The 23,539-nt window shown below is 45.4% G+C and overlaps 3 protein-coding genes across 6 annotated transcripts in view; 1 reads left to right on the top strand and 2 right to left on the bottom strand.

Annotated features, from left to right (window-relative positions):
• Positions 1-9,852, bottom strand: part of LOC122373239 (tyrosine-protein phosphatase 1-like) — a 63,282-nt gene extending 53,430 nt beyond the window's left edge. Inside the window, exon 1 of the mRNA XM_043351103.1 lies at positions 9,834-9,852. The gene's annotated coding sequence lies outside the window, so the exon portion shown is untranslated. The remainder of the gene's footprint in view (positions 1-9,833) is intronic.
• Positions 8,911-23,539, top strand: part of LOC122373218 (exocyst complex component 6B-like) — a 34,173-nt gene continuing 19,544 nt past the window's right edge. The window contains exon 1 of one of the 4 annotated variants that reach the window (XM_043351082.1): positions 8,911-8,946. The gene's annotated coding sequence lies outside the window, so the exon portion shown is untranslated. Of the gene's footprint in view, positions 8,947-13,169; positions 13,576-15,044; positions 15,084-23,539 lie in introns of those variants that run through there. The other 3 variants (XM_043351073.1, XM_043351068.1, XM_043351090.1) reach the window with 3 other exon arrangements.
• LOC122373254 lies at positions 15,913-20,996 on the bottom strand. Its single transcript, XM_043351133.1, has 3 exons — positions 20,885-20,996; positions 20,307-20,451; positions 15,913-19,788 (listed from the first exon to the last, which is right to left on the bottom strand). Exon 3 carries the CDS (start codon positions 16,874-16,876, stop codon positions 16,301-16,303), a length of 576 nt encoding a protein of 191 aa, XP_043207068.1. The 5' UTR covers positions 16,877-19,788; positions 20,307-20,451; positions 20,885-20,996; the 3' UTR covers positions 15,913-16,300.

Below are 23,539 nucleotides of genomic sequence, written 5' to 3'. Positions count from 1 at the left end.
GGGCGAATACGGTGGACAACAGACATCACATTTGGCGCTCTCCGGTATTGCACAACCATTGATAGCCATATGTTACGACTGAGAGATGCTAAAAAGTCCATTTCATTGCGTGACAAACAATTACGCTGCCGGTTGAGTAAGGACCCTGCAGTCACATTGTCCGAGACCATGGATCCATAAACGAAACACTTCACATTTGCCGGTGCGCGTGACTCGTGCAACGCATTGTCTCCGCCATGCTCTGCTGGAAAACGAAAAGGAGACGGGGGACGGAACGGAGACGGGACGAGAGAGAGAGAGAGATTGGAGAGAGACATAGACACGCTGTCCCGATAAATCTGAGACAGCTGTTCGGGAGAGCGGAAGGACCGCTTCAGGACCCGAGAAACTCGCGTCTGGTCGGCGCCCAAAGCCAGGAATGTGAGAGGTGAAAACCCAGTAAATTGGGCACGTTGTCAAGGAGCTGCCTAAAAATACCGAGTATCCGGGAGATGAAAACAGCCATCTGCCGCATTAAAACTATTGAAGACAGTCCTTCGACGAAAATTTAAACGTGAGGACTCGGAATCAGGACATTGTAATAAGCTGTCAACTGTCAAGTCATGATGGAGCGATGAAAGAGGCACGACATTCCATTCTCTAACCAATGACATCACAAAAGTCTTCCATTTTAACCCTCGCCCGCACATGCCATTTTCCCATCCTAGAACGCACATGGGGGGGGGGGTTGCCACCCCCCGCGCCATTTCGTTCCTGTTGGAGATAGAGCTTAGCGGTAAGGACCAAAAAGATTCCTTGGGAAGAGACGAATCCAATGATACCCAGTTTTACCTTCTCAGGTCAGTCATTGACCTTCCAGGTCAGGTCAAACTAAAAAATGTTGCTGTTTTGGGTCACCCTTGGATATCAAGTGCGCTGCTTATCAAATACCGATGACGATGCTGTTTTCTGGTGCCAAGCCAGCTAGAACCTCTTTGTCACATTACCCGACCAGAATTTTGCTGCTGAGGTCATTTCAGGTCAAGTTAGGTCAAGGTCAATTATATGTGTTTGTATGTCTGTGTGTGTCTGTGTGAATACTGATGTGTGCACCGATTGTTTTTGGGTCCATATTACATGAAATCATGATCTGAGAAGCTTTTACCAAAAATGCAGTCAAAAAACTTCACAAAAAGTCAATTCAGCTTGCCTAAAACGCAATTATCTTAGATGACCTAGGTTGACCTTGACCCTGACCTTGACCCCTGTAAATCGTCGAACAACATGTTCCATGATAGGTGGGAGGTAAGACTGGCAAAAAAGGCCGAAATCAGGGTGTCAAAAGCTCACAAGGCCCATGGCAAACGCTAAATGTTGAGAATTGGCCATTTGGGTCATGACATGACCTGAAAAACAAGGTCATATCTCCGAAACCAAAAATCACAGAAACTTCAAATTTTCAGTGGGCATCAAGAAAGGATAGAGGAGCAGCTATACGACAAATCAGCCCTATAGCTCTAAAAATGTTGAGTACAGAGCAGAAAGACTACCTGGGGGGTGACAACCACCCCCCCCCCACCCCACCCCCCATGTGCGGGCGAGGGTTAAGCCAGTTACATCACAGACACGCTGGTAGCGTAGCACTACCTCCTGCCCTTGTTCGCGGTAACCCAGATCTGGAGGCGCTGAGATGCAAATCGCAGAGGCGGCGCACGTGGTAACGGGTCAGCCGGGCCTCCACAGAGGCGGAGCGGAACACTCGGCGTGATCCATCGCCGGCCCGAGGCTGCTGGGAGCGGGGCGGGGACGGAAGGAGATAAATGTAGCTGTTTGTTGGTATTTAGGATTGGGAGAGCGGTAGGCCTTAGCGACATCTATTTCCCATTTCCTAGTTCATTTTCACGCATGAGGAAATACTACAGGGATATAATTTCATGTCACACCGATTGACAGAATAATCAGAACGCCGTATGGCATATTTCATATCACGCTCAATAATATATGTATCTGCGCAGTGCGCACTGGTGATATGTTGCGCCTCCTATATGCTGGAAGTTATCCGTCTATCCTTACGTCCGTATAGCTTCCATATAGCTGTAAATCATCCGCGCTTATCGCCAGGAAAAGACTCAGGAATCGCTATCTCTGGGACCACAGACCACTGACGTGAGCCAGCACGCACACTGCAGCCGCCTCCAACCTGCCATTTTCCCGGATCATAGATCATGCGATCTTTTTACTGGCGGATCCACACCGGTGCTGCTTCCCTCGCACGATCGGCCGCAGCGCCATAACTGTCCGCCTGTCCGCCGGATCGCTGAGTTCGGTGAGTTGGGCTGAGTTTAGTGAGTTCGCTGAACGCTGACTGCGATCGCCACTGCAGTCGGGTCTTGTTTTTGCCATGGTCGGTCGCGCAGAGCTGCCTCGGCTGCTCGTAAGTACGAGCGCACGTTACCTCGGGAGCGGCTCCGTGACTGCCGGTACGCCGCACGCGTGACTTGGGATGCAGACCGCGGGTTTTGTAGAAATCGGGAAGAGGAGACCGAGAGAGGGAGAGAGGGAGAGAGAGGGAGAGAGGGAGAGAGAGGGAGAGAGAGAGAGAGAGAGAGAATGAAAGAATGAAAGAAAGAAAGAAAGAAAGAAAGAAAGAAAGAAAGAAAGAAAGAAAGAAAGAAAGAAAGAAAGAAAGAAAGAAAGAAAGAAAGAAAGAAAGAAAGAAAGAAAGAAAGAAAGAAAGAAAGAAAGAAGAAAGAAAGAAAGAAAGAAAGAAAGAAAGAAAGAAAGAAAGAAGGAAAGAAGGAAAGAAAGAAAGAAAGAAAGAAAGAAAGAAAGAAAGAAAGAAAGAAAGAAAGAAAGAAAGAAAGAAAGAAAGAAAGAAAGAAAGAAAGAAAGAAAGAAAGAAAGAAAGAAAGAAAGAAAGAAAGAAAGAAAGAAAGAAAGAAGAAAGAAAGAAAGAAAGAAAGAAAGAAAGAAAGAAAAAGATTTTCAGAAACTGAAACAGAGGGAGCAATAAATCATAACATAGGATGAATAATAGATATGGGCATATGAATATGGCTGCACGTCTTCTTAATATCTTTGGGTATCCTGAAAAGTCCTTCAAGTTGTGAGAGCGCCATCCGCAAAAGTAATTAGAGTAGCGAGGAAGTCCACTTCCGGGCGTTGTTGGCGCACGAGGACGAAATGTGCCGTGGCACGGAGAGGGGAGCCGTTGTGGAATGTGGTGTCAGCTGCCGCCTCGGCCGTCCGTCTCGGTAGGTGGGTCCGAGGAGGGGAGCGTGTCGACAAGGAGGGGAGAGGAGAGGAGGAGAGAGGTGTGGGAGGGGAGGGGAGGGGCGGGGAGGTGTGTGAGGGCGAAGAAGGAGAGGAGGGAAGGTGTTGAGACTCGGAAGGAGAGGAGTTCCTAAGTAGTCCCACCTTTGATGTTTTAATTTTCAACATTCTTTATTTGATATCACAGTTAGATCTAACACGAAGCCTGTTAGCCGAAGATATATCACCGTGATCACAACTACCGAACAAGAAGCTATCATGCGACTGCATCTTCCGTTCGTCGCGGGTCATAGAATCCATGAACCGATCAGTATGTGATTATCACTGCCATCATTGGTTACACCGAGCTTCTCAGCATCCCTGCCAGCTTCGTCACGAATGACTGCACTGTGCACAGCTGCACACAACAACGGTAACTCATGTCTCACAAGTCACAACCAACGGAATTCGGAAACGTAAACGTACTCTCAAGCTAAGAAGACCAATATAAACTGCTGTCAGAGCCAGAGAGAAAAAATTATTACCCCGTAAACGCATAGAGGATTGCTATCCCGCCTCGGCTTTGTCAACCGTAGCTTTACTGACGACCATTTCATAGTTGAGTGCGATGCCGTGGAGAACAGAGATGGACGATCACCGATTGTGCCGGGTCCAGTGCCTGGCTCCGTTCCCACGCCATTATTGGGGATGATTATTCGATTAGCTGAGAACATGAGACTGAATTGTCGATCGTAACGGGGCTAGTGGGAAAATTCGGAACTGGGTGGATGATACGCTCACTCACTGCATGATGTGTGACGGTGTGTGCTTGTTTGCATATTTGTATGCTTGTGATTCTGGACGTGGGCAGGGATGTCGCCTTGGCACTTCAGCGGTCTTCACTGCAAGTGTAAAATTTGAACGTTTTCCATTTTTACTTTTTGCCAGTTGAAAAGCTTTTCCGGCTTTCAAAAATCGAATCTATACTCATGAATGGGGAAAAAACATAGTAAGATACGTAACGTATGGATATGAACGTTTATGCATAAACGTTCATTTCCATACGTTGCACCATGGTGCATGGAGTGGTGCTGTGAAATTTTGGATAAGTATATTCTCGAAAGAGAATACAGCAACGCTTTTTATTCCGCGAGCAGGAAATCTCTTTTAGATGTGTCATAACGCGATTTATATCTGCAGGTGTAGGTGTAAGACTAAAACGCAATGCTTGTAGAGCAAAATGTAGCCCGTCCTGTACTCGTGTGTTTCAGCTGTTGGCATAAATGGAGATCCTGTTTCTGTCATCCTTCGATTTAAAGGGACCCTCCCACCTTCAAAAAAGTTTATGAATTGGCATGAAAGTGATGTCGCTCGGTTCAGAAAGAGCGAAAACGAATATCTACCAAATTTCACCGAAAAATATTCACCGGTTTTCAAGATATTAGACTTTTACTTTTTTTACTTTTTGGAATCTCCGCTGTTCCTAGCGACTTTATTTGGAAGCAATAGTTTGGCAGCTGAAAGTGCGGCACTTGTTGCGCGTAAAGCAGCATATACCACCGCGTGCTACAAAACGTTTTAGTCAAACATTTAAAAATCGCTAGATATCTGCGCTGACGTCACACATTCAGAGGGGTATTCATATGCATTAGCCCCTCTGAATCAAAATGCTGCAATTTTGAAATTCAATATTTCCGATTTAAGGCATTTCTCGATGTTGTGAGTGCTGAAACCGGTAATTGTGAGCCAGGGACCCCATTTTGGCTATCTCAACTCAAATCTAATGTTAAGGTGGGAGGGTCCCTTTAATCTCTCTGTCTCTTTTGGGATGACTCTCGGCGGAAACACGCTTTGTTTCCTTCTGTCTTGCCCTGAATGACATCCGTGCTACTTTATTTGTATGGAAATCTCTGACCAGAATGCGGACGAATAACAGCTCACGTTCTGGAATGTCTCTCGCCGAATTCCTTACCGCGCACCACATGCAGGGTTGTATACCAATCAAGTCGATTGAATTGATTGATTTGTTTCAACGCGTATTTTGAGTTGATTGGATTGAGTCGATTGACTTTCGAGATGACTGGTTGACTGACTCGTTTGACTTAAGCGACTGGTTGACTGATTTGATTCCCGAAAATTAGAGTGACTCGTATGATTGAGTCGATTGAATGGAAAGTTCAAATAAGTTTTAGTTGACGAAAAATAATGACACCAATTGATGACATCAAAGATCACAAAACTACACTGAAAACTGTTTGTCATCACAACTGCAATACATATGGGGTAGATGGCTAAATAAAGAACAGGGCCTAAACATGAACAGCCTACTTTGACTTTCAACTGCAATAACTCATAACTGCTCCAATCCTGGTGATAGAACCTGGCGATGCACCTACCTACCTTTCTGCACTCAGCAGGAAACTTTTTTTAATCCAGATGATAAAGTGCAAGACCCTATATACTAATAAAGTGTGATTAATTAATAATTCACACCTCCACATCTCCTCAGAAACAACCCACTGAACTCTATAAATATCTGAACTGAAACCCCTACAAAAATAACTGAAACAAAAGCGCCGTTTTCGTCTCGCTAATTACGTTTACTTACCTAATTTGCTGCATTGTTTAATTTGCAGCAGAACGTTTGTTGATCCTTTTCCCCTGAGAGCCTAAGCATAACATATTTAATATATTTCATTTCCCTTACAATATTTTACCGAATATTATTAAGTGGTTTTATTTCAAAGAAAATAATAATTAAAACGAAATTGGCGTTGTACAACCCAGTCCCATTTATTTTATGATGATCTACCATACTACATGATAATCAATGACGTCATCTTACCAAAAAATCAAAAGACGTAGAATAAAGATTTATAAAAGCTTAGCATACTTAATGGCAAAACGTTTTCTTTGTTTCGCAGAGTCGCACCGTGCCGTTTTCGCGTTTTAATTTTCCTTGTGTTCCTACTTCCTTTGTCCTTAACTTATCCTGTGGTTCCAGAGTCCCTGTCCTCTCCATTTCCTTTTAAATATATTTTTAATCCTCATCCCTATCCCCCAGTAAGTCCTAACAGTTTCAAATTGTATTGCAATAAAATGTTTTGAATTCTTCACATAGGTAGCTAACATTGACATGCCACGTCCAGAGTCGTGGACCGCTAAATACTTCAAATCTCTTCCTTCCCAATCTGACAACATCCCACGTCTCAAATGCACATTGTGTGGAAAGATTTTTCAGGCTGCCCGTCAGTCTCTGTCTAACCGAAACCGTCACATGCAGGTAAGATATTTAATTTTATTTCCCTATGGTTAATATGTTATTGATGCATATTATCCATTAAAATAGACATGGTGTAGTGGCCAAATCACGAACACTGCCAAAATCCGAACAGCCAACTTTCAACCATGCAATATCTGATATTTAGTGTAAATGGAGTTGGAATATGGCCAAAATTAAATTGACAACTTTTAGGTGAAAGGTGGTGATTTGGGTTAAGGGGCGAGTCAACTACTGGGTTATTTTGCACCCATTAAATGAAACTTCTGCTCCAATTCTACCCATTGAACCTCAATATCATGATCCACCTGTCCATCACTAGGTATCCTTCCTTATTACATAGAAACGAAGGGCACGGCAATTTATAATTTTAATGACAATATTTTTATGTTTCTTCTGTAGGTAGGTAGGTAGGTAGGTACACCAGACTGCTATGGACACTTTTCCAAGTTGGTGGGGCAAAAAAACCTAATGTATGTCTTGGTTTGAGTCGTTTGATTGAGTTGATTGATTCCTTTCATTGTCGCGTTTGAGTCGATTGAATCAATTCCCGAAAACTGCTCTGACTTGATTGATTTGATTGGTTTCCCAGATTTGTCGTGATTGAATTGATTGCTATTGATTGAGTCGTATACAACCCTGACCACATGGCGAACTGCGAGGACAACAACTCTGTCAATCTCCGTCCGGCATGTCTTCTTAACCCGTGTCTATCGATTCCCGGCAACGCCCTGAGCCTGACCAAGAAGTGCTTACTGCACCTCCCAGACAATTCATTAGCTTGTATGGGCTCGATTTAGACACGAATCACGTCTGCATAAATGCGTGATTATGCATATGCAACGTAACGTAACAGCGTTGCTACACCCATTAAATGGCAGTAGCTCCAAAGTCCAAACATCGTGGTAGAGTCTCATAGGACGCATGCACTGCAGACTGCAGAGATTGAGATATACGGTCGTTATTGATTTAGGTATAATGTCGTGTGCATAGTGACTGTCACGTGAGCATTTCAGTGACAAGTGCAAATGGTAGTCACTGGAGATAGGTAGGTATTAGCCGTTTTCACGACGGGCTATCCGGCGAATGCACCTGATTTGACCAAATCTGCACCTAATTTCTTTTACAGCAAATATCTTCATTTTATGAATTTATTTCAGTGTTTTAATCGATGATGCTCTCTGATAATATGACAAAGCAGCCAGCAGGCATATAAGCAATTAGTGCAACCCTAGCTGATAGCTGCTAAAAGACACACTGAACCTGATTTGACCAGATCTGCGCCTAATCCGTACCAGATGTGCACCAAATGTGTACCAGATCGCCGTCGTGAAAACGGCTAATAGGTATGCACAAACAGTAATCCATTTCCGATCGAAGGCGACTAAGAGTTTATCGGTTATGGTATACCTCTACCGATATAGGTGATGAGTCTGACGACCATTGAGCAAATCTATCAAATCTATGAATTATGGACGGACGTGCAGACTGCAGGGCGATCTTGCAGCACCGCATGGAAAGTTATTCGGCCTGCTGATGGACAGAAGAGCCAACCGAGTCTCCGGCAGGCCGTGTACGGACGGACTGACAGACATACGGACTGTGAATGTACGGACGGACCGACAGACGGACTAGACTAGACCGACTACGGTTGTACGGACGGCGGAATGGGGCAGCAGATGGGCGGCGTCAGCCGACCGTCGACCCGTCCCGCACTGGCGTAGGTACTCGTCGGTCCGGTGGCGACGCTGAGGACCGTCAACTTCTGGCAGTTTTCGGACGCATTTCAGGCCGTGGAAACGGACAGCCAGATGGTCGTAACGGTGTCCGTCACTTGGGTAGCGCCGCACGACTAAATCACGACTAAAAATCCGGCCGAGGGAGGTCGGTGCCATCCTTCAAACGGTTTTCGCGATCGTTCACAATGTATTATCGCTGGATAACGTGCACTGGCCCCGCCTCGTTAGAAAGTATTTTATTCAATCCTTTATTTAATGCTCATTTCATAGCTTATCTTACCTTATGGTGTCAGGTGTCGGGATTGAAGGCCGTAAAGCCTGCAAGACCCTCATTGAGCTCATTGGTGACAGAAGTGGAAAGGTTGGTGCAGCGGGCGTCCACGGTTCAGTCTGGCGGTTTATATAGCTTTGAGTCTGGCCTTGAAAGAGCTTGAGCATGGAGCACCAAACATGTCCGGAGAAATGAAAATCGAACACAATTGATGGCACACGAACGGCAAACAAGATATAATGATCATAAATGGATGTAGTAAGGAATAAAATTTGTTTTCCTTCATATATGGCAGCAGGGCCTTGATGGCAGTGATGGCAGCAATCAATATGAAGCGAAAATGGCGCTTTGCGGCGTACGTTCACTGGTTTGTTTTGATTTTCCTCTTCGGTACCTACCTCACCGTTCCGCCATTGACTACATCTGTTTTTGCTCGACTGATGAATTGAAATATTTTGCCTTAAATATTTTTTATCGCTTTGCGTCCACTGTGTATGCCTTCTTCAGGATAAGGGATTAAGATTTTGTGAGTGGGGTAGTTAGTTGAAGCGATGAAGGAATATATCGCCTTCTCTGAGTCAAGCTGAAATCAAAATAGTTTATCACAAAATTGGAGTGTATTTTTACACTGATTTAAAGTGTAGACTTACACCACCTCAATAAGGTTTTTTTTAGTATCATCAAACTGCTCAGATTGTATTTTTAAGGCTCTGGAATATCTTGAAAATTCCATTATACACGATAATTAAATTCATATTCATTATCATGGTGTCATGATATGGTGTCCATATCATGACACCATGAAATGAACTCTCAGTTTTCACATGATCAGCACTCATTGCTGCGACAAGTTTTTGTGTTTTAGGCTCTGTTGCAATTGTGTCTAGATCAGATCAGTCGGGCAAACTGCAGGGAGGTAATCTAAAATAAGATTAATCTAATTTAAGATTATGACGTCACCAAAATGGGCGGAGCGATGACCATATAAGGAGCGATAATCAATATTTAGATTATATTTCCCACACGTCCCCATTCAAACCCCCCATAACCATCGAAGAACTGCTCATAACCACGATATTTTTTTGTTGAGTGACAGACAAAACTCGATCCTACAGATTGCGAACTGGCCAGCTCATTTGAGATTGGACTTTGGGAGTTATGACGTGATTAGTGAAGTTCACCGATGAACGGGCAAATACATTAATCTGTTTTTACTCCTTTTTATCGTACCCATTAAATGTTAAGAAACCTTTTTTCGGCAGTTCTGAGATAAGAAATATTCAATTATTCAATCCCACTACGAAAAATGCACCTAATACAACGCATTTCGGCTACGGCGATTTACGGCCGCGATCTAGCGATGTCCGTGGCGCGTAACCGGACAAATCTTCGTATGGCAATTCTTCGTCGCGCAATTCCTCGTCCGCATTTCTTCGTCCGCAAATCTTCGTCGGCGCATTTATTCGTGTCGCATAATTTCGTCTCGCATTTCTTCGTAAGTGCAAATATTCGTAGCGCATTTTTTCGTATCCGCATTTCTTCGTACGCGCATTTCTTCGTCAAGCATTTTTCGTCCACGCATTTATTCGTCTACGCAAATCTTCGTCCGCATTTCTTCGTCCACGCAAATCTTCGTCTGCGCATATCTTCGTCCGCAAATCTTCGTCCCCGCAAATCTTCGTCCGCAAATCTTCGTCCGCATTTTTTCGTCCACGCATTTCTTCGTCTACGCAAATCTTCGTCCGCATTTCTTCGTCCACGCAAATCTTCGTCCCGGCAAATCTTCGTCCGCAAATCTTCGTTCGCAAATCTTCGTCCGCATTTCTCGTCCACGCATTTCTTCGTCCATGCAAATCTTCGTCCGCAAATCTTTGTCTGCGCTATCTTCGTCTCCGCAAACATTCGTCCACAAATGTGGTTGAATAAAACCATGAAGAAATATCAGACCATCTTAAGTGAATGACGAATTTAATGCATGGAATGGATGATCGAAACTTTTGAAGTCATGGCAGATGAGATCACTCAGTCAGGTGAAGCTATTGTATTTGGGAGCCGACAATTGTAACATTCCATATCATTTGTGTCCCGGACATTCTTTTTTTTTCGCGGTCGTTGAATGACAATATAATCTCTTGTGCCCTCGCCGGCATAGGCGGCGGAACGGGGAGGGCACCGGGGCACCGTTCCCCTCTTTAATTTTGGCCTTTTAACAGTAGCTCTATGGGCGTTGCATGGAAAGAATGGGACCAAAAGTCGGCAGTGCCGTGCCCCCCCCCCCCTTAATTGAAGGTGTTCCGCCGCTACTGCTCGCCGGACCTATTTGTTTTCTACATAGGTACACGCCGGCCGAGGGGGAGGGTACGACCCCCCCCCCTCCCATCGCCGTTTCGCCACTGGTGGAGCTAGCGCGTCGCGGAAAAAACGAGCGTGTGCGCCGTTACGAGAAGCAGAGATTAATACCCGATTTTAAGGCCTTCTAGGTCAGGGGTCGACATACCGCCCGCGGGCCGGATCCGGCCAGGTGGGTGACGGTTGGATCCGGCCCGCGACCATCTGACGTCCGGCCCGCGGCTGGTATCAGCGACTTACATCGTGTTCCGGCCCGCGGTTCTTTCAGAAATCGACTCCGATATAAAAGTGACTGAAATGACCTTTGGCACAATACCTAGTTCTTCCTTCGCACACTTCATGAGTTTATAAACACCATTTGCGGGTGTTTTTGTCTAATTCTACTTAAAGACAAAACTTGCAACGGTAAGATTTGGTCAGCAGCTTAGGCGCGCAGCATCAACGACTGCTGGCTGCGTGCACTTAGCGGCTTCACGTGGTCTACTCGTTTAACCTTCCAGGCGGTGGGGGGGGGGGGCATTTTTATGCCCCCCCCCCCTGTATCTCCGAAACTACTGGACGGATCCGGAAAATTTAAACGGCGTTCGATAGCCCTGTCAAATTTGTGGAAGGAAGCTAAATTTCATTAACCTCGGGGTCACCGATGAGTCCAGGGCTGCGGAGTCGATGGATTTTCGGCGACTCCGACTCCGACTCCGACTCCGGCTTTCAAAACCAGCTCCGACTCCGACTCCGACTCCGGGCAGCATTGTCGACTCCGACCGACTCCAACTCCCGACTCCGACTCCGCAGACCTAGCAGGGCTGCGGACCTAGCGACTCCGGAGTCAGTGCGGAGTCGACAGATTTTCGGTGACTCCGACTCCGACTCCTGCTCGGGTTTCTAAAATCGACTCCGACTCCGACTCCGACTCCGGTCACAACTGTCGACTCCGACTGACTCCGACTCCGACTCCGACTCCGACTCCGCAGCCCTGCCGATGACGTCACAGGTCAGGTCAAAGATAACATGTTTCACCGTTCACGGGTCTTCTAGGGAAAGCGCTATAACACCGAGTAAAGCGCATTTTGTCGAAAATCAGCGATAGGGCGTCAGTTATCTAGTACATATGTTGCTATTAGAGGTCACTGGTCATACCAGGTTAGGTCGCAGGTCAGGTCACCAAGGGTCACCACATGAACCCAACCCGCAAATGGTGTTTATAAACTCATGAAGTGTGCGAAGGAAGAACTATTGTGCCAAAGCACATTTAAGTCACTTTTATATCGGAGTCGATTTCTGAAAGAACCGCGGGCCGGAACACGATGTAAGTCGCTGATACCAGCCGCGGGCCGGACGTCAGATGGTCGCGGGCCGGATCCAACCGTCACCCACCTGGCCGGATCCGGCCCGCGGGCCGTAAGCCGACCCCTGACCTAGAAGGCCTTAAAATCGGGTATTAATCTCTGCGTCTCGTAACGGAGCACACGCTCGTTTTTTCCGCGACGCGCTAGCTCCACCAGTGGCGAAACGGCGATGGGGGGGGGGGGGGGTCGTATCCGCCCCCCTCGGCCGGCGTGTATGTAGAAAACAAATAGGTCCGGCGAGCAGTAGCGGCGGAACACTTTCAATTAGGGGGGGGGGGGGCACGGCACTGCCGACTTTTAGTCCCATTCTTTCCATGCAACGACCATAGGGCTACTGTTAAAAGGCCAAAATTAAAGAGGGGAACGGTGCCCCGGTGCCCTCCCCGTTCCGCCGCCTATGCCGGCGAGGGTACAAGAGATTATATTGTCATTCATCGACCGCGAAAAAAAGAATGTCGGCGGGACACAAATGATATGGAATGTTACCATTGTCGGCTCCCAAATACACCTGACTGACCTCATCTACCTGACTTCAAAAGTTTCGATCATGCATTCCATGCATTAAATTCGTCATTCACTTGCAATGGTCTGATATTTCTTCATGGTTTTATTGAACCACATTTGTGGACGAATGTTTGCGGAGACGAAGATAGCGCAGACAAAGGTTTGCGGACGAAAATATGCGCAGACAAAGATTTGCGGACGAAGATTTGCGTGGACGAAGAAATGTGTGGACGAAAAATGCGGACGAAGATTTGCGGACGAAGATTTGCGGACGAAGATTTGCCGGGACGAAGATTTGCGTGGACGAAGAAATGCGGACGAAGATTTGCGTAGACGAAGAAATGCGTGGACGAAAAAATGCGGACGAAGATTTGCGGACGAAGATTTGCGGGGACGAAGATTTGCGGACGAAGATATGCGCAGACGAAGATTTGCGTGGACGAAGAAATGCGGACGAAGATTTGCGTAGACGAAGAAATGCGTGGACGAAAAAATGCTTGACGAAGAAATGCGCCGACGAAGAAATGCGGAAACGAAGAAATGCGCTACGAATATTTGCGCTTACGAAGAAATGCGAGACGAAATAATGCGACACGAATAAATGCGCCGACGAAGATTTGCGGACGAAGAAATGCGGACGAAGAATTGCGCGACGAAGAAATGCCATACGAAGATTTGTCCTGGAATCGTCCGTGGCGCCGTGTATCCTCTCGGTAATAGTTTTTTCCCGCCAGTATTTTTCGATGGAATGGTGCCAAAGTAGTACCAAAATAATGGTAATATCTTATTTAACCAGCAAAATTAAGTTTGGGTGGTAGAAGTGTGACGTTAATGCGTTATCGGCGTACATAACCGGTGAGTGTGTTTGTTATGAAGGTGACTCAGCTGCACCCCCAGTCATTTCAACCTAGTTTTTTTGACAAAAAATTGTCAGACATGGCATGTTTTCGTTATTTTTGACAACCTACGACATCAATCAACAAATCCTGAATCGTTGGTGCCAATTCATTATAAACCTTTGCCTGAGAGAGTAGAAATGAGCTGCTGGGACACTTCCCTGAAAATGTAAACATTGTATTATGGTGTCATATTTCCAGGAATAATTCTGAATTTTGATTATTTATATTTTTCCTTGAAATGACAGTCTGTGTGTTTGTGGTTTGGGGTGCAGATTTGGCTTATATTTTCAATGCCTTTAATGCTATGTGGGTATTTTAACCCGAAACTCAGAAGTATGAATTATTCAAAGTTGCATGCCCCAGAACCCCAGTCAGAGCCCAACAGGGCTGCAATACATGACATCATTGCGGGAAATCGAACAAATTAGGTAGTTTTTTATATTTGTAAAGGGTCGTAGGTCCCAAGGGATACCAAAACTGAGTAGCCTCCGTAGTTACGGGACGTGTTCAGGAAAAGTCGTGGGATGATATTGTTAGGCCAGGTGGCACTGGCTACATTAAGTTCAAAGTTGGTATTCCACATTCACATGGCATTATATACCTTAAATAGGCTTTTGAGCTTAAATAAAAACAAATATTGATTGCTGATTTCTGTTGTTTTATTTTCTAAAATAGCTTAACTATACTTACAGAAAGCCAGGTAATGTGCTGTATTTTTCTTTTCTACGTTAGACTGGCTCTATTTCCCTGCACAGGATGTGATGTTCCAGCGCCTTATACTGACGGATTATAATGATAGGGTTTAACCTTTATGCCTACCCTCTTGGATGCTGGATATTGTAATCTTAATTTAGATTAGGCCAGCTGAATGTAATCTAATTTGAGATTAGTCAGCTGATTGTGTAATCTAAATAAAGATTAGTCAGCTGACAACATAATCTGAATATAGATTACGCCCCCGTCGAGGCTGAATTTTTAATCTTAATTTAGATTATGTTCCCCATCATATTTCAGGAACCCCAAAATTTTTATCAGAGCTGTTTTGGTGCTTCAGAGGCAGTATGAGATGTTAACTGTGCTTTGTGAAAGAGTGGTGTGATTCTGCCACTCCTTGGCCACTACACGGCTGTTTCTGCAGAGGGCTGCACAAATGCCCAAATATGGGCATAGAATAATCTAAATTCTGATTAATCTATATTTAGATTACCTCCCTGCAGTTTGCCCAACTGAGGGCTCTGGTATTAACTGGATAATTCGCCAGCTGACGCCGTATGGTGGCGCTAGTGGAGCAGCACCATATGACGTCAGCAGAAAACACCGTGAGCAGCTATGAAATGGGAGCGAGCACCACGGAAATATCGAAAGGTGATGGACATGTACTGACTTTGGTCATTCAAGTACCACCAACACCATACAAAAACCATATAATATCATCTAGACTGATTCTGGAATCGATTCGTTCGGGTATTTAAAACACATAACAAATGTTTGTCACCAAATTCTGAAACAGTTTAAGGATATTCTTGTTCCTAACTTTTACCTTGTGGAGTACATTTACAATACCTTTTACTTGCTTTCTAGTGCGCCCATCACTATCTTAAAATCTGGATTGCAACGCTGTTAGAAAACATTTTTTCATTTGTCATTTCTTCCACTTTTGAGCAGTGATAATTTATTTGGTTTTATGCATTAAATAATGAAGATGGCTCCTAACTTTTTAGGGATCTTTTTAGGGCCCAGAGAGCAAAATCAGATATTTCCTAGAAACTTGAGGCCACTATTTTCTTATATGCTAAATGATATACAAATATTGACATGTAAAGAATGATACGGGTGTATAATTCTGCAAAAATATAAATTCAAAGTATTTAACATTTTTTAAGAACCTTTTTAAAATCTTCCATAATGACTTCTTTCAATACAAGGTGGAAACAATTTCAGTTAACAATAAAGCAGCACAAGGCAGTACCTCGAGCTGCGATGATCCATAACCAATCGGCACCTGCAATTTGATCTTCGAGATGTACCCTGCCTCTGTTCCCTGACTTTCCCTTTTCGTTGTACCGGGTGAAGTGAATATTCTGTGAATGTTCTTCTGACAGTCAGGTTTTAGTCCTACATTATGTTGTCAATCAGATTTAATTGGTTCAAAAACCGTCGTGGTCCGTCTCATTCGCAGTCTACATCTCCACATGCGCACCCATACATGCTAAAAAATTTCACTACGTATGTACTATGTACCCTGCAGCGTACCCTGATGAAAAATGTTTTGTTGAAATCAGAGACACTTCCCAAGGTAGGCCAAAGTCCATGGCCATATATTTAAGTCAAAACAGATGAAACAGATAAACACAATTCCAATCATCAAGTCAACCAGCATCGACAATCTGCACATAAGTTCTAAACCTATTGCAAGACTACTTTGTATTCAAGCTTTGTATTGCAGAAGGGTGGAAGCTGCATGGAATTATGCGACAATTTCAGCGTGCATCCACGCTCGAAAGAGCAGGGTTAATTGTAACAATACCATAACAATAACGTAATTGTAGGTGTTGTGATTCGGTTGTCTCTTGTCTGTGCTGGCCATTGCGCGGGCGGTCCAGCGGCGGAACTCGGCTTCGCCGCCGTGGCGCGCTGGCAGTTGCTTCTTCTTCTTCTTCTGCATCCCACCGCCAACCCGCTCAGGGGGGCGGCGGGTCGAGCGGCAGCTCGGTCCGCCCAACATCCTCGATGAAGGTGACGACCTTCGTCGCCGGGCCGCCGAGGACGTCGACCAGGCGAGGGTCGACACCCCAGCGGCGGCGGCTGGCCGCCTCATAGGCCGGACAATCGGTCAGTAGGTGCGCCGCGCTGTCGGGCTCCCCGCACGCGGGGCATTCGTCGTCGGCTGCCAGGCCAATCTTGTGGAGCGTGTCACGGGTCAGCGGTGATGTGCCGGTCCTCAGCTGGGACAGCGTCACCGTGACCGACCCCCAGCGCGCCAGGGAGTCGTGGCCAGGCGTGGGGTCCGGGTGCGGGTGGGCAGCGGTTGCCCTCTGTCGCGACAGCTCCCGGACATGGCGCGTGACGGCGGCCCGCGCACTCGACAGGTCGATCGGTGCGCTGTCTTGGTCGCCCGCCGTGTCCTCGCCAGCCAGGCGGTCGGCGGTTTCGTTGCCGTCCAGCCCGGCATGGCCTGGCACCCACTGGAGCACCGTCTCGGTGCCGTTCTCGGCGAGGGTGCTCAGCAGCCTCCAGACCTCGGCGGCCAGGGCCATGGTCTGGTTAGCTGGGCCGCGGCCGAGTAGTTGGAGCCCAGACCTAGAGTCGGTGAGGAGGCGGACCGAACCGACTTGGTCGATGCCAACTCCCCGTCCTCCAGGCCGGCCACAGCCGCGAACGCCTCGCGCATGGCGGTCAGTTCTGCTCTTAGGCTGGAGCAGACCGCCCCTGGAGCACGGTCTCTTCTCTGTTGAGGTGGTGGAACTGGATCAGCGCGCCTGCGCCGCCCTGTTCCGTCCCGCCGCGAGCCGAGCCGTCCGACCAGATAGTGACGTCCGGGTGCGGGAGCTCTGCAATGGCTCGCAGGGCAGCTTCCCTGCGGACTGCAGGCGGGTCCGACCGGCGGGTGGCCACGGGCAGGACGCAGGTCCACCCTGAAGGTGATGCCGCCGCGGTGGCCCAGCCATGGCGGGTCGCAGCTGTAGAACGCCGAACCTGTAACGCAATAGAATTGCAATTGTAACAAAGACCTGCATGGTCAGCACACATCTGCAGTGACTGTCATCCCAAGTTGGTATGAATTGGAACAAAGTTGGGTCATGGTAGCAGACGTAGCACAAGCTGTCGTGATATGCCATACCGTAGGACTAGGTCGTAGGTTGTAAATTTTAGGTTTAAGGCTGTAGGTTGTAGGTCAGGTTAGGTAAGGTTTGGTTAGAAAAACCCATTCTCCGAACCTGTAACGCAATAGAATTGCAATTGTAACAAAGACCTGCATGGTCAGCACACATCTGCAGTGACTGTCATCCCAAGTTGGTATGAATTGGAACAAAGTTGGGTCATGGTAGCAGACGAAGCACAAGCTGTCGTGATATGCCATACCGTAGGACTAGGTCGTAGGTTGTAAATTTTAGGTTTAAGGCTGTAGGTTGTAGGTCAGGTTAGGTAAGGTTTGGTTAGAAAAACCCATTCTCGTGCATAGGGCAGCTTGTGCTACGTCTACCTTACCATTACCCAATTTGAATTCCCAAAATTGATGGCAAACAGGCTTTTAGTATAACAAGTGTGGTTAATTGTTCTAATCCCCGCTGCAATGTGAGGGTAACTGCTTTTCTACAATCACAATATTTGAATTCATATAGGTAGCCATAGGTACGTTTCACATAGGTTATAGGTATTCGACCATAGCCTCTCCGATTATGCCTTTCACTCGATACGAGCGGGACCCATAGGCCGAGTGGCCTTATAACCCGATGACCAACTAAGGTAAGGTAAGGTAAGGTAGGTGTTTACATGTTCAGAAAATGATACAAAATATGACACAATTATAGCTGCAACTGGATAGTGGATACCAACCTCAACTAAAAGTTTCTGCAGCCTTATAACCTAACACATGACTAAATTGCCAAAATAAATCCCTAAGTACAATAGCTTGACTCTAAAATAACAGAACTTTTGCATGCAGACCCTGGAAACTGGAGGGTTTATGAAAAGTAACAAAAATAAACATTCACTAATATCAATATGTTGTTATATCACTGAACTCTATAATGGGGATGTTCGCGCTAAGAGTTCCAAAAAGTCTCGCCAGGTGGCAGCACCGTATGCTTTGGACACAACGCGCCGGCCGGGCGCCGGCCAGGCCGGGGATAACACTGCGGGCGGCGACGGCGGCCGACGCGCCGCGAACGGAAACTGCGTTTCATGTCTTTTTCAGGTTCATCATTTTGCTAAAATGAGTAGCTACAGTTGATTTCGATATTAGGAAGACAATGACGCGTGTGAAAGGCAAACTACTACATCGTCATTGAGCGGAAGGAAAGGGAGCTAGCTGATCGAATGGTCACCAAAAGCTACGGAGTACGAAAGATACGATGTTATCACATATTTTAACTTACACAGTTGAAATTAAAAACCTTATTACATTCAGACATATATTCACACGCATGAAACAATCGATTTACAGCACACATTCCATGACAAGAACGCATACCTACGGTCTTAAGTTGACCTCTAGCGCTCGTCACTGTCAGATAAGTCAATCACATCCTGTAGTTTGTACAGACTATTGACATAACCCTTCATCCGGCATGCGTTCATTCTGTAATGATGGGCAACGAATCACCGGCGATTTCTGCGTGGCTCTATATGACATCCTCGTCCGTTCCCCAGGTCAATTGGTTCGGTGACTTTCAAATTATAGCAGGCCCTTCCTCGGTCAGGCTTGATGGATCCACCGTCACTTTGCGCGGTATACTTTTAAGACAGACTGTACCTTCTACCAACATGACTGACTGATTACAATCTGATGCGAAAGGGACAATATCTCGTCGGTCTATCAGTTAAAGTTAAATATTCAGCGACACAAGTGTGAAGGCTGCCTGGAAAACTTGCAACAAACTAAGTAAACTAAGCTTGGCTTGTAATGGGCACAAACTTGTAATAAAGAGGTACTTAATTAACAAATCCACAATGTTCTGTTGAGGCAAGTAGCCTTCACATATGAAGCATTGCTATGACTACTCTTCTAGAGCTGATTGATAGCTTTTGAAGGAAGGAGCTGAGTGGCTGAGCCCTACCATTCACCACTTATCACCTTCAACAATTGCTTAAGGCATGCAGTTCTCTATCACTAGAAAATATCTGACAATTTGTTGGCTCTCATTTGTGTATGATGCAACACGCTTTGCATCAGTGATACTATGGCACGAAATGTTGAACACTAGCATAGGTTGCAATGTAGATCCAAGGTGTCCCAGAAGCCAGAGCAAAAATTGACACCTTCATGATTGTGGCAAAACTCCACTGCCTGACTACACAGAGCACCAACTGTTTGCTCCTCTAAACTTTCACCAAAGGAAGTGTTGCTGATGTCATTTGTAGCAGCAGTGACACTGGTAACTTCAAATCACAGGATCTGGTAGCATCCATGCTCTTGAATCTGGATCTTATCAATGCAGCATTGCACCTGTGAATAAATGAAAAATGGCATAAGACAGTAAGGAAAGATCATGGCAAGTCATAATGAGATACATATGTTTAACATGCATGGATAAAAGGACATTATATACTGAAGCAATTAGCAAAACATTGCAGTTTAAGCACAGTTGAAATCTGATATGATGAACTGGATACAGTGACATCATCAAGACCCATGAACTTTACATAAAGTATTTGCAATTTTGAAATGCACTTTTATTGCAGTTACCTATACAAATATTCTAGAAGGTGAAATTTATTTTAAAAAACAACAAAAAACTTGCCCGTATTTTGTTGCTAAAAAAGCAGAGGGAATATTCTAAAATAGTGTTCACTTCAGTGTAAATCAAAACTTATAGTAAACAATTATTTACCTGATGAAATGAAGGTATATCAATAATGAGTAGCTTTAGGTGGTGATGAGTTAAAAAAAACATTTTGCAAGAAAGGCTATCAGTTACTTCTGGATGATATACTGCAGTGCACAAGCTGTTCACCAACTCCTACCTGGTCTTTCAGTGGGATCCCTCTGTATGCACCTCAGAACTTCATCCGCAGGGCTGGTTCCTTCATACGCAGGTCCTCTGCCTTTCTTGATTCCTCAGACTCCATCCTGACAACTCCGCACCAGAAGCATGATTGCACTGGGCACCTGTAACACCATGTAGGATGATCAATACTTGTAACAATTCATAAATAGTAGGTAGCCTTAGTGTTCTATTACATATACCTCCTGGTTGCTGGTGTCAAAATAGATCCTATTTGTCTTTTTCCATCATAACCTTTATCTGCATGCAATATCTTTGGTACCAGACAAAGTAGAACACTGCTAAAATGCTTGCAATGAATCTTATAAAAATGCATTGAATTTATGTAATCATTCTCAGCAGCATGTATCATCTTATAATGCCTATCTCAAAGGGCAGGTCAATTTCCTATATTGATATGCCCATAAACTTATACAGGTAAATTACCTCATATGGGCAATACAAGATCCAGCTATGAGTTAAGTTAGACTATTTTATACTCTTAGTTATGCTCGCCATAAAAAAATGTCGGGAAACGTGTTACATCGATGGAATTACCGTTTGGAGTCGGTCTATCTTCGGCTTCTCGCCTCTCTTCGGTCACGTCAATTGAAGCCTTTCTAAGTCGATTCCAGGACAAATCTTCGTATGGCATTTCTTCGTCGCGCAATTCTTCGTCCGCATTTCTTCGTCCGCAAATCTTCGTCGGCGCATTTATTCGTGTCGCATTATTTCGTCTCGCATTTCTTCGTAAGCGCAAATATTCGTAGCGCATTTCTTCGTTTCCGCATTTCTTCGTCGGCGCATTTCTTCGTCAAGCATTTTTTCGTCCACGCATTTCTTCGTCTACGCAAATCTTCGTCCACATTTCTTCGTCCACGCAAATCTTCGTCTGCGCATATCTTCGTCCGCAAATCTTCGTCCCCGCAAATCTTCGTCCGCAAATCTTCGTCCGCATTTTTTCGTCCACGCATTTCTTCGTCTACGCAAATCTTCGTCCGCATTTCTTCGTCCACGCAAATCTTCCTCCGCAAATCTTCGTCCGCAAATCTTCGTCCGCAAATCTTCGTCCGCAAATCTTCGTCCGCATTTTTCGTCCACACATTTCTTCGTCCACGCAAATCTTCGTCCGCAAATCTTTGTCTGCGCATATTTTCGTCCGCAAACCTTTGTCTGCGCTATCTTCGTCTCCGCAAACATTCGTCCACAAATGTGGTTCAATAAAACCATGAAGAAATATCAGACCATTGCAAGTGAATGACGAATTTAATGCATGGAATGCATGATCGAAACTTTTGAAGTCAGGTAGATGAGGTCAGTCAGGTGAAGCTATTGTATTTGGGATCCGACAATTGTAACATTCCATATCATTTGTGTCCGGACATTTTTTTTCGCGGTCGATGAATGACAATAGGTATAATCTCTTGTACCTACCCTCGCCGGCATAGGCGGCGGAACGGGGAGGGCACCGGGGCACCGTTCCCCTCTTTAATTTTGGCCTTTTAACCCGCGCCCTGGTGGGGTCTGTTTATAACGCGACCTGGTGGGGGGGGGGGGCTATTTTTTGCCCCCCCTCATATCTCCGAAACTACTGGACGGATCCACAAAATTCAAACGGCGTTCGAAAGGCCTGTCAAATTTGTCGTGGGAAACCAAATTTCATTGACCTCGGGGTCACCGATGACGTCACAGGTCAGGTCAAAGATGAAATGTTTCACCGTTCACGGGTCTTCTAGGGAATGCGCTATAACACCGAGGAAAACGCATTTTGTCGAGAATCAGCGATAGGGCGTCAGTTGCCTAGTAGATGTGTTGCTATTAGAGGTCACTGACAATACCAGGTCAGGTCACAGGTCAGGTCACCAAGGGTCACAGGTCAGGTCACATGAGCCCAACTTTACTAGGGTTGTGTGATGCATGTTTTATGGCCAATTTTTCATTTCCAACTCAATGGTGTTGGTTATAAGACTATCAGGTACGGCTTTGTTCACTTTCTGGTGAAGTTCAGGTCAAGGTCAGGTCAAGGTCAGGCCAAAAAAGGTCAAATTTTAAAGTTGATAGTTTTGCAAAAAATGGGTATTGATTCGATGCAGCTCGTCACGGGGAGTCTAATGGTGGTCTTTGTTTTGCGCTACGGGGTCTAGAATTGTTAAAAATTGAGTTTGAAAATTTGACGTCATCAATTTTGAACAGTTTTTTCGCTATAACTTCGCCAAAAAAAGAGGTATCAATCTCAAATTTGGTATGTGGATGGAAGGCGGTAAGGACTATCACATATATTCCGGTTTTTGCGAAATTCAAAAAACTTTTTGGATTTTTCGATTATTATTTCCAAAAAAAATATTTTTTGATTTTTGGGGGTCAAAATCCAAAAATTTCAAAAATCCGAGATAGCTGTTTTGTAGCCCTGTCGATTCTACAGCTTTTACGTCTTTATCATTTTTCTGTATTTGCAAAGCTATAGGCCTGACAGCTCTTCCCGCGAAACCCTTTTTTGGGTCGAAAACGGCAGAACATGACGTCACTCTGACGTCATTTCCGGCCAACCTATCATAGCCTTTGGAAAAATGTTTGGTCACAATGTGTAAAATTGATGTCCGGGAGGGTACTGAAAGTTTGGTGACGATCGGCGCAGCGGTTCTGGAGATATATCGAAAAGTCTGGAGGGGGGGCAAAAAATAGCCCCCCCCCCCACCAGGTCGCGGGTTAAAGGGACCCTCCCACCTTCAAAAAAGTTAATGAATTGGCATGAAAATGATGTCGCTCGGTTCAGAAAGAGCAAAAACGAATATCTACCAAATTTCAACGAAAAATATTCACCGGTTTTCAAGATATTAGACTTTTACTTTTGTTTACTTTTTGGGATCTCCGCTGTTCCTAACGACTTTATTTGAAAGTGCGGCATTTGTTGCGCGCAAAGCAGCATATACCACCGCGTGCTACAAAACGTTTTAGTCAAACATTTAACGGACGTTCCAAAGCCTGATGACGTCATCAGATTCCCGTAATGGTTAAGAGATAGGGACCACGCTGGTCCCACCCTGCAAGTAAAGGGAAGAAATTTCTTGAACACCATAAAGCTGCGGGGGTTGCGACCAGGATAAATGGTGGTTTCTGAGCCTGGCCGCAAACTTGGCTATCTCAACTCAAAACTAATGTTAAGGTGGGAGGGTCCCTTTAACAGTAGCCCTATGGTCGTTGCATGGAAAGAAT

Source organism: Amphibalanus amphitrite, unplaced genomic scaffold, assembly GCF_019059575.1.
Source record: "Amphibalanus amphitrite isolate SeventyFive unplaced genomic scaffold, NRLGWU_Aamphi_draft 000038F_arrow, whole genome shotgun sequence".
NCBI classification, from domain to species: domain Eukaryota; kingdom Metazoa; phylum Arthropoda; class Thecostraca; order Balanomorpha; family Balanidae; genus Amphibalanus; species Amphibalanus amphitrite.
Note: the sequence above shows the minus strand (reverse complement) of the source record. Positions and strands in the feature narration are given on the sequence as shown.

What these genes read in the sequence shown, in the direction of transcription:
- LOC122373254 (XM_043351133.1), bottom strand. Translation starts at nt 16,876, where the DNA reads ATGGCCCTGGCCGCCGAGGTCTGGAGGCTGCTGAGCACCCTCGCCGAG.